Source organism: Mirounga leonina, unplaced genomic scaffold, assembly GCF_011800145.1.
Source record: "Mirounga leonina isolate KUSES-001 unplaced genomic scaffold, KU_Mleo_1.0 Mir_288, whole genome shotgun sequence".
Lineage (NCBI taxonomy): Eukaryota > Metazoa > Chordata > Mammalia > Carnivora > Phocidae > Mirounga > Mirounga leonina.
Genome location: NW_023270664.1, coordinates 488,776 through 500,112, shown reverse-complemented (window position 1 = coordinate 500,112; position 11,337 = coordinate 488,776). Strand labels below are relative to the sequence as shown.

The window sequence follows — 11,337 nt, the reverse complement described above, 5'->3', positions numbered from 1 at the left end:
GCCTTCGGCTCAGGTCATGATCCTGGAGTCCCGGGATCGAGTCCCGCATCAGGCTCCCTGCTCAGCGGGGAGTCTGCTTCTCCCTCTGACCCTCCTCCCTCTCATACTCTCTGTCTCTCATTCTCTCTCTCTCAAAATAAATAAATAAAATCTTTAAAAAAAAAAATAAAAGCTAAACAAAAAGGCAGAAAAAATAATTTTTTTTTTTTTTGAAAACAGATTTTTAAAAAGAGAAACCAACAATGGCTTAAGGATAAATTCTGACAATCCTATGGTGAGCTGAGGGAGCAGCCACAGTCTTTTCTGTCATCACACTGGCCTCCTTGGAGGCCATGGTGAGACAGACACACAGACAGTGGGAGTGTGATGAAGGGCAAGCTGGCTAGAAAGCTGTTGGCAATGTGTATCAAGAGCTCCAAATGTGCATCAAGTTCAAACCCACTGACCTATGAATTTCATTTCTAGGAATCTGTCATAAGGAAGTAAAGGTATGGGGGGGGGAAAAGACATAGAGAAATTCCTAAGCACCCCTAAAATAGGAATGATCACCTTAGGTAGTGGAATTACAGAGGATTCTTATCTTCCTCGTTTTCCCTTTTCTTCATTTGCCCACTTTTCTAAGATGAACGTATCTGTTGTTCTCTTGATCAGGGGATACAAACTGTTCTTTTTCTGGATTTCTTAACTAGACACCAAAGATGAAAGGCTGAGAAACGGACCAAGTTAAATCCAATCCTCAAACCTGCTCTCCAAAACTTTATTAGGCCTAGGCTGCAGCCTGACACAACCCCACCTCCTACAGGTGTGCGCCTGCACTGGGCTTGAGGCATTCCCTACCACTCCTGCCCCCTTTCACCCTTCATCACGCATGTCCAGTCCTATGCAGCCCGAGGTGGGGTCTGCCTCTCAGAGGATCCCACTAACACAGGCAGCCACTCCCACTTACCTACCTCAGTTACCTCATCACTTCTTCACTACTAAAAATATCCACTTTTGCTAACAGCGGCAATGTATCCCTTCAAAAACCCCATTTGCAGCAAACAAATGTGGCCATGTGACCCAGTTCTGGATGGTGGATACAAGTTGAGAACTTCTGAGAAGGTCTGGCCCTTGCTGCCTGTCTCTTCTTCCTACCTGGAACTCACATGAGACAGTGAAGTGCAGCAGCCACCTTGCTACCATGAGGTGATAAGAGGGAGGACAAGGACCACACACCCCGGAAGATGGAGGAGAAAGCCCGCATAAGACTGCAATGTGGATGGGGTGCCTGGGTGGCTCAGTCGTTAAGCGTCTGCCTTCGGCTCAGGTCATGATCCCAGGGTCCTGGGATCGAGCCCCGCATCGGGCTCCCTGCTCAGCGGGGAGCCTGCTTCTCGCTCTCCCACTCCCCCTGCTTGTGTTCCTGCTCTCGCTATCCCTCTCTCTGTCAAATAAATAAATAAAATCTTAAAAAAAAAAAAGACTGCAATGTGGATGGGGTGCCTGGGTGGCTCAGTCGTTAAGCATCTGCCTTCGGCTCAGGTCATGATCCCAGGGTCCTGGGATCGAGCCCCACATCGGGCTCCCTGCTCAGCGGGGAGCCTACTTCTCCCTCTGCCTGCCTGTATCTCTCTGACAAATAAGTAAAATCTTAAAAAAAAAAAAAAAATTAAAAAAAAAAAAAAAAAAGGACTGCAATGTGGAGCCACCACCCACTGTCCGCCCCTGAATATCTTAAGTTAAAAAGACCCTAACTGGGGAAGCAACTGCAGTCAGGCCACTTACAAATGAACATAATTCCTAACTGGTATGAACACGTGCACTATTAAAGGAAGGTATGTATTTTAAAAAGTAAACATACTGTTTTAGTCTCTAGACTCTTCCTTAACAGCATAATAAAAGCAGTCTTTCCCATATCTTCCTTGGCAGGCAGGCCTTTCTCCCACCATATGACACATAAGTCCTGAATGGAACTCTGCAGCTTTTTTTCAGAATCAGGTAATGCATATAAAATACCTAAAACAGCACAGTAATTGTTCAGTTAGTAAAGTAAACGAATATTAGTTCAGATTCAATAGTGTAAAGTACTATGACTCACAAAGGTTTGCTAAGCAAACATTTATGTTTAACTTGCCAGAAATTTATATACATTTAAAGAATACAAATGATGTTAACTTGAAAAAAACTGTTAACTACTGTTATAAAAGCAGACTCAACAGAATACAGAATTTTAGAACTGGAAGACTCAGAGGGGTCACACTGTCCAAATCCCTCACTAAAGAGAGGCAGGTATTCAAACTACCCAAACGTAAGTGCTACAACACCCACAGGTAACACTCAACACCAAACCCAGGTCAGGTGTGACAACCACTAATCCACTACACCTGTCCTTCATAGGTTGGCCTCATTCTGGCTCACTGGTGAAAAACAGTAAAAAGCAATTATTATAATGAATACAAGAACTGCAGTGCTTTTATTAATAGAAAAGCTCAAGAATGAAATGAAAATACTGATAATATGCTCACAATTATAATCCACAGATATCCGAATGCCATTACATCCATGTTAAATTCCTGAATCAATGGGAAGTTAGGAACAACTACAATTTTAGCACTAATCATTTTACGAAACATCTATCTGGAGACTGTGAAAATAAACTGTAGTAACATTCACAAAGCATTGGGAATTATTTATATACCGATTAGGGGTAACTTAATAAGACACTGTATTTCAATGCAAAAATTCTGAATAAAACAGATACATAAATCCAAGTCGCACTAAGAATGGAAAGTCTGATGGGGAAAGTTTGTCACATGAAACTAATTAATTCACAGGGTGAAGGTGAGGACACTTAGGTGATCTTTCTTAAAACTCATTAAAATTACTTTTGAATCTTTTTTATCTATAAAACAGTTTTATGTAAATATTTTATAATCAGATATTCTCACTAATTCATAGTGTTCCTCCTAAATTAATAACTACAGTTTCACAGTTTAGTTAAAACCTAAAAAGCACCATGATATAAATTGTAATAGTAAAGCTCCCCTAAGAATCAATAATTATTCCTCAGGTCATGTTCATAACATTTAAAGAAAAAAAATGCAATGTCACAAATGCTTGGTTAAGCTGAAACTTTCTGGCAGTAATCACCAGCTGAGGAATTTATAATGAGACCATTTTCCCTTAATAAGCTCTTATTACTATGGTCCTGTAGGTCAAATAAGACATTCCGGAAAATCTGAAAACAACAAGCAGTCAGTTGTTCAGTATGTACATTTTCACCATTTGAAATAGTTCTATGTGGCTTAAATTACATCAGTTCATCAGGACAGCCCTTAAAAGAATACTTCTTTGCTCCTTTTCTAGCTGAAGTAAAGGAGCTTGAATGCAAAGTTATGCCTTAATACTTCCACTTCTACATGATGACTGGTTTCCTTTTACAGAGAATCATTAGACGCCCACCTCTAAACATGCCATGTTATCACAAATTCAACTTACCATTCAACATAACTGCACATTCCAGTAAGTCTTCATAGTTCTCACGTTCATTTATTACAGATACAGAAGCAAGAACCACAGATGTAACTGCATGAATTATTTCTATGTTTTTTTTCTACAAATGAAAAAAATCAAAGTTCAAGTGATTTAAGATCAACTTAAAATATAATTTTTAAAAGAAATGTGAAAGTTACTAAATTTATAAAAATGAACCCACACTTCTAACTTATTCTAAAAAGTGAATTAAAATTGAATACAGGTCAATCATCCAAAAAGGACAGCAACATTAAATAGCAGATTAATTAACAGCAGGAATGGAAAAAGTAAAACTGTAATAAACAGACTTCTAATATTCTTAACTTCTAGCTTTAAGTTTCTTAACTTAAAATTCAATTATATACAATAACTATTTTTTAACAAAGAAAATGTAACAAGTTTTATATTTGAAAGACTACTACTACCATTTTTGAATCATGCTCTGTTTCCATATCCTCTTCACCCTGGACTTCCACCGTCTGCCACCCAGCCACTGGGCTTTCTAACAACACATCTATTAATAAATTCTTGAGCCTTTGCCATAGCTCTTCTTTCTGTTTCCTTGATAATTCATCTAGTAATTCATTTAGGCTGAAAGGGTCAGAAGCATCTTTCTGCAAAATAAATAGCAACTGTTATATTTCAAATACAAAAATTAGTTCTATCCCTTTTATAACAGCATCAAAAGTTTAAGTGCTGGGGTGCCTGGGTGGCTCAGTCGTTAAGCGTCTGCCTTCGGCTCAGGTCATGATCCCAGGGTCCTGGGATCGAGCCCCGCATCAGGCTCCCTGCTCTGCGGGAAGCCTGCTTCTCCCTCTCCCACTCGCCCTGCTTGTGTTCCCTCTCTTGCTGTGTCTCTCTCTGTCAAAAAATAAATAAAATCTTAAAAAAAAAAAAAAAAGTTTAAGTGCTAAGTTAATTATCAAGAGCTGAGCTGTAGTTTTGAAATACTTTTCCTAAAGGGAAAAGTATAGGAATAATGAGACAGAAAGTAGTAGATTCCAGGACGTCTGGGTGGCTAAGTTGGTTAGTATCTGCCTTTGACTCAGGTTGTGATCACAGGGTCCTTGGATCTCAAGCCCCACATTGGGCTCCCTGCTCAGCGGAGAGTCTGTTTCTCCCTCTCCCTCTGCCCCTCTGCCAGCTTGTGTGCTCCATCTCTCTCTAATAAATAAATTTTAAAGATGAAATAAAATAATAAAATAGAAAGTAGCAGATTCCTCCTCTACCTATTCAGCCCTAGTAACCTCGTCTTTGGAGTTTAAAATTTCACCCACTTAGAAAAATCCTCTCTAAAATCAATCCATCCACGTGTCTACCATCTCCAGGCCTATAATTAGGGCACAAAAGTGTGCTGGAGCTATACAATTACCATCATATATAGCTCCAGCTCCCAACACAGAAAAGCCAACTGAGTGTATTTGAAGTTTCTGATCTCTAACCCAACTTGGTACCTCAACACCCTCTTACTTGTCTGTAGACATCATTCTCTTCCATTAGCCAATGAGACTACATCAGATCCTCTCAACTATCCTTAAAAGCCCTGAGCCAACCATTTCCTCTCACTCTGAGCAGATGACCTCACTTACTCTTTGATACAGCAAACGGAAACCGTTATCAAAAGGGTAGAGGATCCATTATAAAGGGACTGCCTGCAGCTAATGTGACCACCAAAACAGTGACAGTAACGGATTATAACCCAGTGAATAAAAAACCAGTGAAACTATATTGATAGTAAATAAATAACACATAGCATCAGCATGCTATAGAATACCAATGAATAAATACGGAAGGGACATGTGGTTGGAAAATCACAATTTTATAGCCATTATAATAATAATTGATTCAGGCAAGAATCATCAATTGATATTAAAACTAGTGGGTAGAAGTTTGATGAGGAGCAAGGTATTTACCTAATCTCAACTTACTTCCCCAATGAAGATTACTTATTAATTATGAAGGTGGAAATAGTAGCATCACGGTGGAGAAATCTGGTGGACCCCCAACCTAAGTGACTGATTAAAACTAACCTCACCAATAATGAGACAAATGGACATCAATCCCTCCACTGAGGAAGACAAAACACCACTTAATGCAGCTCCTGCCAAAATGCATAAAATAAATTTAATCAAATCATCAAATAAATGCAAACTGAAGGATATGCCACTAAATAGCTGCCTACACTCTTCAAAACTGTCAATGTAATGAAAAATGAAGTAAGGCTGAGACACTCTCTAGATTAAAGAAAGTAACAAGTCAGACAACTGAATGCAATGTGGTGATACTGAATGGGGTCCTGAATCAGGGGAAAAAACATGAATATGTACTGTAGATGACAGTATCATTGTGCCAATGTCAAATTTCCTGACTTTTAGAATTTTTATTGTGATTATATAAGAGAATATCTTTCTTTAGGCAAATACACACTGAAATATTTAGGGATGAGACAAATGCCTGCAACAGACTTCCAAATGACTCAAAAAGAACAGGTAAATGCAGGGAATGGTAAAGAAAACATGGCAGGTGGTAATTGGCAAATCTGAGTGCAGGGGATTCAGGATTCTTCTGCAACTTTCCTTTAACTCTGCAATTATTTCAGTAGCAAAGGGGAGGGCACGTAGCTTCTCTAGGGTCCTCCAAGCCTAATTCCCCACCCTAACTCCTACCATCTTCCCTTCTTTCCCAGGAAGCCCCATCTGAGCTGTCTAGGGGTGCACCTGCCTCAGGGTCTTCCCCTCCCCATCCCTCTTGTCCAGAATTCTCCTCCCTCAGTCTCCATAGGGCCCATTCTAATCTCTGACCAAAATGACATTGCACTCCCATCCTCTACCCTGCTTGTTCCTCTCCCTTCACCTGTAGAACCTAAGCTCTCTTTGGGCAGAAACTTGGTATGTGCTGTATCCCAACCTCCAGAGCAGAGCCTGGCATCCAGAGAGCACTCAGGACAACTCCTTAAATGGCAGTTATCCTAGGTCCTGATCATCCTACTCTCAACACTAATCCTCCATTCTCAGAGAACCACTGAGGGCACAGTCAATGCTGCTCCCTAACACTTGTTTTGAAATGCAATCAACACACAAGGGAACAATTTCTGCAAAAGACAATTTCTGGTTTACTTATGTGGGATTTCATCAGTACGTGAATGCAGAAAACTGCACCCACTGAGTGGAGCCTCAGAGTCACAGAAAACACACACCCCAGACGCCTGCCAGCTCCTGGGACCCTACTTGTGCTGCAAGCCGCACCATCCACACCCTGGGTCCCTCCCACCTTCATGACCCACCTCATTCGACCCTCTGACCAAAGCTCTCTTCAATGTTCTCTGTCCTCCCAGCCTGGTCTGTATTTTTCTTCTCGGTTCTCTTCCTGTCACACACAGGGTTGGAAGGCTAGCCCCTGGGAGCATGGGTACCCACTTCCACCTGCAAACTTAGGATCTTTTTCAAGGTAAATGTCATGTTTACTACGGTATTTATGTACTTCTTAGTGAGTTAACTTGTATAAAACTGCTACTTTTTATTAGGTCACTGTCTTTTTTTAATGTGTCACTGGTGAGGTTTTTGAGTGTTATGCCCTTAACCCCACTTGTCCCATAATCCTTCTGGGTTTTCATTGCCCGTTCAGCAGAGTATAGTGATTTTTGGCAATTTTTGGCAATGCGTATATTGTATTATAGCAGAACTGATTATATGTGGGAAGGTCCACTTAATAGGCTTCAAACTGACTTAAATTATCTGGTTGACCATGTAAAACTGCCATTATTCAACTATCCTGACCTACAGAATGGCATTTCATATCATTCAACTCAAACAAAACAAGTGATGCACAATTCTACATCTTCTCATTTTCATGTTTAAGAGCTACATGGTGATTGAGATACTAAATTATTAAGTGTTAGTAAGACTTGGTACTCATAAACTAAAACAAATGCCTATGAATATGAGGACTAACTCAGCATCCTTCCGAGATGTCCGTTGCTGAGCAACAGTGCAAGGCTCTCCAGCATGTGACCAGGGAAGTTGGAGGCAAGCACCTTAAAGGGCGCTCTGTCACCGCAGCACCAGTGTGATCTTGCATGGACTGTGCTAACCAAACGCTATTTTGGCCCTTTGATTTTAAATTAATATTAACTTAGCTTCAGCATCATCAATTTAGTTTGTGGTATTAGTTAATACTATAACACCAGTCTGCAATAACAATCTTGTAAACTTTAAACCACATGTGTATTGCACATCTAATATAATACAAAAATCATCTACACTCCTACTAAAACAGTTTATGGAACATCTAAATAGTTTGCTCTTACAGACCCTTCTGTGATGTGCTGCCTGTGGGTTTGTGCTGGTTATTTTTAAGTTTACAGAGTACCATTTTATAATATAAAATCATATTACAAACTCATTTCCTCTTATAAAGAAAAATGACTTCGTCAATGTTGCTAACAACAAATTTCATATTAGGTTCCTCTCTACTTCTTAATTACTACTAACTTAATATTCACTGCATGAGCAGAACAAGTGAGGTATGCATCTCCTGCCCCAAAGTCACAAGTGTTTTAGAGTTGGTACCTTAAGTGTTGGGGTTCCTCAGAGTTCTGTCCTAGGCTTCTCTTCTCTTATTACACTACAGATGATCCCGTGCATTCCCATGACTGAAGCTTCCAAGTGCCACTGAGGACACCCAAATCTGTCTCTACCCAGGCCTCTTTCCTGGGCCTCAGATACAGCTATCCATCCACCTACTGGACATCAACTTGTGCACATTCCCCTGGCAGTCATCCAGAACATTCCAAATTGAGACTATCTTCCCACTCAGACCTGCCTTTTCCCCACGTCCATGATCTCACTGAAAGGCACCACAAGTCTGACCCTGGAATCTGCCTTGGCCCTTTCCCTGGCCCGTATCCAGTCAACAGCACCACCACCTCACCACCTAACAGCTCACAAAGGCACGCACCCACATCTTCCCATGTCCATCTCCTAATGCAACCACCATCATGCAGGGCACAGCCTCTTCACCACTCTTAGGTTCTCGTGTTGCCCTCTTCAATCTATGCGTGTACAAGCCCCCACGCCTCTCAGGATAAAGTCTCAGCTCCTTAAAGTGGTAAAGAAGGACTGACATAATCTAAATCTCAGCCCCTGCCTCTTCCTGACCTGGCATTTCTATACCCTAGCCCCACCGAATGTCTTCAAGTTCAAATACAATGTACCTTCTCCTGTCTTTAAAATTATCCCCTCTACTTGGAGAGGTCCTTCCCCACATCCGTCTTTGACTGGCTGACTTGTTTACTCTATATATCACAGCTTCCATACCCTTTCCACTGGGATAGGAAGCAGTCCATGGCTGGATTTGGGCCTTGTCCCATATCCTTGCCCAAGCTTAGCCTTTTTACTCTGGTGTATTTACACACCTGGATCTACCACAACACTGTAAATAACCTGAGGACCAAAAAAGTATGTCTTCCTCACTATGCTATGCACAAAGCAAGAGATCAATAAATATTTAAGTAAATAGAAACACACTGTGTTACATCACTTAGCATTTTTAGAAATCCCTTAAAAGGAAGCAAGAAATACAATTTGTGAATAGTTGCCCATCAGCAGGTGTATTTGAGTACAGGTCTGTTGTTTTTTTTTTTTTAATAAACCTTGGTCCCTAAGGATTCACTGAGATGACTATATTTCATTTGTGCGTGTAATTAACAGTCAAATAGCAATAAAGCTAAACATAAAACTTACATCAAGTTGAACAAACTGCAAAAATTCTCCAATCAGCTCCTTAGACACCGCTTGTACAAATGTCTCTCGTTTTTCCATGACAGATGAAACTTTTTCATATGGCATTTATTCTGTAACCTTAGCAGAAAACACAATCATACTGAAACCTGAATTTGCAAATATATCTTTTCCTACAAGATGTAACATCCAAAATTGCAAAAACAACAAAAAAAGAACTGTAGACAATTTTTAACATTCTGACATAGAACAAGTTATGATATCTAAAAAAATAATTCTCTTTCTTTCCCAAGGAGAGTATCAACATAGCATTACGTTCTTAGCGATTGTTAATGAAGTTACTACCAACGAAGGAAAGAGAAATCCAAATGGCTGTGGGAAGCTCACCTTCTCTTTCAGTACCTTAGCAAGATGCTCGGGCAGGTCTGAGCTCAACAAAAGAAGGCTGATTCCATCAAAACATGGGGGGGGGGGGGGGTCTTAGAGTCAATAAAAGAAAGTACTGAAAGAAAAAAGAAAAAAAAGCGCGCGAGAGAAGGCTGGCCCCACCTGCTAACTCCTGCAGACCGCCCTTCTAAAGGGCCGTTCCTCTATCAAAAAAGTCCCAGTGACAGTCGTCCGCTCTTCTGTGCGGCCCGGGCCACCCGGGAGCTTGTTAGCGGGAGCATGTGCATTAGGCGCGTCCAACCACAGCAGGCTCCTACCCGATCCTGCGGGAGCCGGAGCTCGGGGGATTGTGTGCAACCTCCCTCCCTGCCTTGTTTCCCCCCATAAGTCCTATTTTCCATTCACACCACCTGGTGGGGGCAGAGCTGTTTGAAAGACATCAACCAAAAGATGAAGTAAGAGCAAAATGATGGAGCACAGAGGCAGTAAGACCCCTACCCGTGAAGGCAAACGGAAACCTCCTGCACCGTTATCAAGAGAGCGGTCTGGAAAATCACTGGCGCCATGGGAACAATGATGGGGACGGAGTCATTAAAAACTCAGAAGCCCAGATCTTACGGAGCTCCGAACACGTAACTTCCTCCTGGCCCAGCGGCAGGGAGGTGGCCAGCACAGCCTGATGACTAATTCTGGCCGGTGTCCACTCCTGGACTTGGAACAAACATTCCCAGAAGGGGCCGTCAAGCACGAGCAATCCCACGTCTGAAACCTGCGCCTGTGCGCTCCCCCGTGACTCCGGGGACTTTTCCGAGGGTCCCCGTGGCGCGCCACCCTACCTACCCCGTCTGCGTCTGCTAGACGACCTCACCCGCGCCCGCACGCCCCCCTTGCTGACGCGGGTGAATACCTGTGCGCCTCGCGCTCAGTCGGTCTCCGGGCGGCCCCTCCGCGGCTCCGGTCCTAGTCGCGCCCCTGCCCGCGGCCGTCCAGCCAGGCGCTGCGCCCGAGCGGAGGCCGCATCTCAGCACGCAGTCGCCCGCCCGCACGGCACACGGGGCACCCCGGAGCCCAGCACGCAAGGAGCACGAGCGCTGCACAGGGACGCCGGCGCCTGTCAGCACCTGCCGACCGGCCGGCGGCGCGCCCAGAACCGTGACACACGCCAGGGCACAGGGGCCCGGGCAGCGGGGGCCAGAGCCTGCGGGCCGGCGGGCGGGAGGCGTCCCCTCCCGGGGCCAGGGCCGGGGCTGCGGTCCGCCCGGACTCAGCCCCGGGCGTCGGCGCGCTCAGGGCCCCGCTGCCCGCCGCCCCGGGGCCGCCTCGGAGCCGCCTCGGAGCCGCCGGCCGGCCGCGGGCTCGGGCCGCGGCCCACGCGGACGCCGTGAGACTGGGGCCGCACCCGCCCGACCCCGCCGCGCCCCGACCCTTGCGCCAGCCCGGAGCCCTTCGCCGGCCGGCACCGCGGCGCTCACCTCGTCCCGGAAGCCCGCCGTTTCCCGCGCTCGGACCAGATTCAAACCCGCCCGCCCGCGGTGGCGACGCGCTCCGCCGGGCGGCGCGTCATCACGCGCCGCTCTCGCGAGAGCCGAGAGCGCTTGGGCGGGGTCCGCTGAAGGGCGCGCTCCACGCCCCGCCCCGCGCCGCGGCCGAGTTGCGAGCCCCGGCCCCGCCCCGTGGCCCGGCCACGCCCCAGAGCCCG

General features: G+C 44.5%; 1 protein-coding gene across 8 annotated transcripts in view; it reads right to left on the bottom strand.

Annotated features, from left to right (window-relative positions):
* The window catches only part of NCAPG2 (non-SMC condensin II complex subunit G2), a 65,022-nt gene extending 53,827 nt beyond the window's left edge, over positions 1 to 11,195 (bottom strand). Inside the window, exons 1-7 of one of the 8 annotated variants that reach the window (XM_035029761.1) lie at positions 11,111 to 11,178; positions 10,546 to 10,729; positions 9,639 to 9,696; positions 9,255 to 9,371; positions 3,939 to 4,127; positions 3,478 to 3,592; positions 1,841 to 1,995 (exon numbers count right to left, since the gene is read on the bottom strand). In XM_035029761.1, coding sequence (XP_034885652.1) covers positions 1,841 to 1,995; positions 3,478 to 3,592; positions 3,939 to 4,127; positions 9,255 to 9,359 — 564 coding nt within the window. In that variant the 5' untranslated portion in view covers positions 9,360 to 9,371; positions 9,639 to 9,696; positions 10,546 to 10,729; positions 11,111 to 11,178. Of the gene's footprint in view, positions 1 to 1,840; positions 1,996 to 3,477; positions 3,593 to 3,938; positions 4,128 to 9,254; positions 9,372 to 9,638; positions 9,697 to 10,136; positions 10,522 to 10,545; positions 10,924 to 11,110 lie in introns of those variants that run through there. The other 7 variants (XM_035029765.1, XM_035029764.1, XM_035029759.1 and 4 more) reach the window with 7 other exon arrangements.
* Between the last annotated feature and the right edge of the window lie 142 nt (positions 11,196 to 11,337).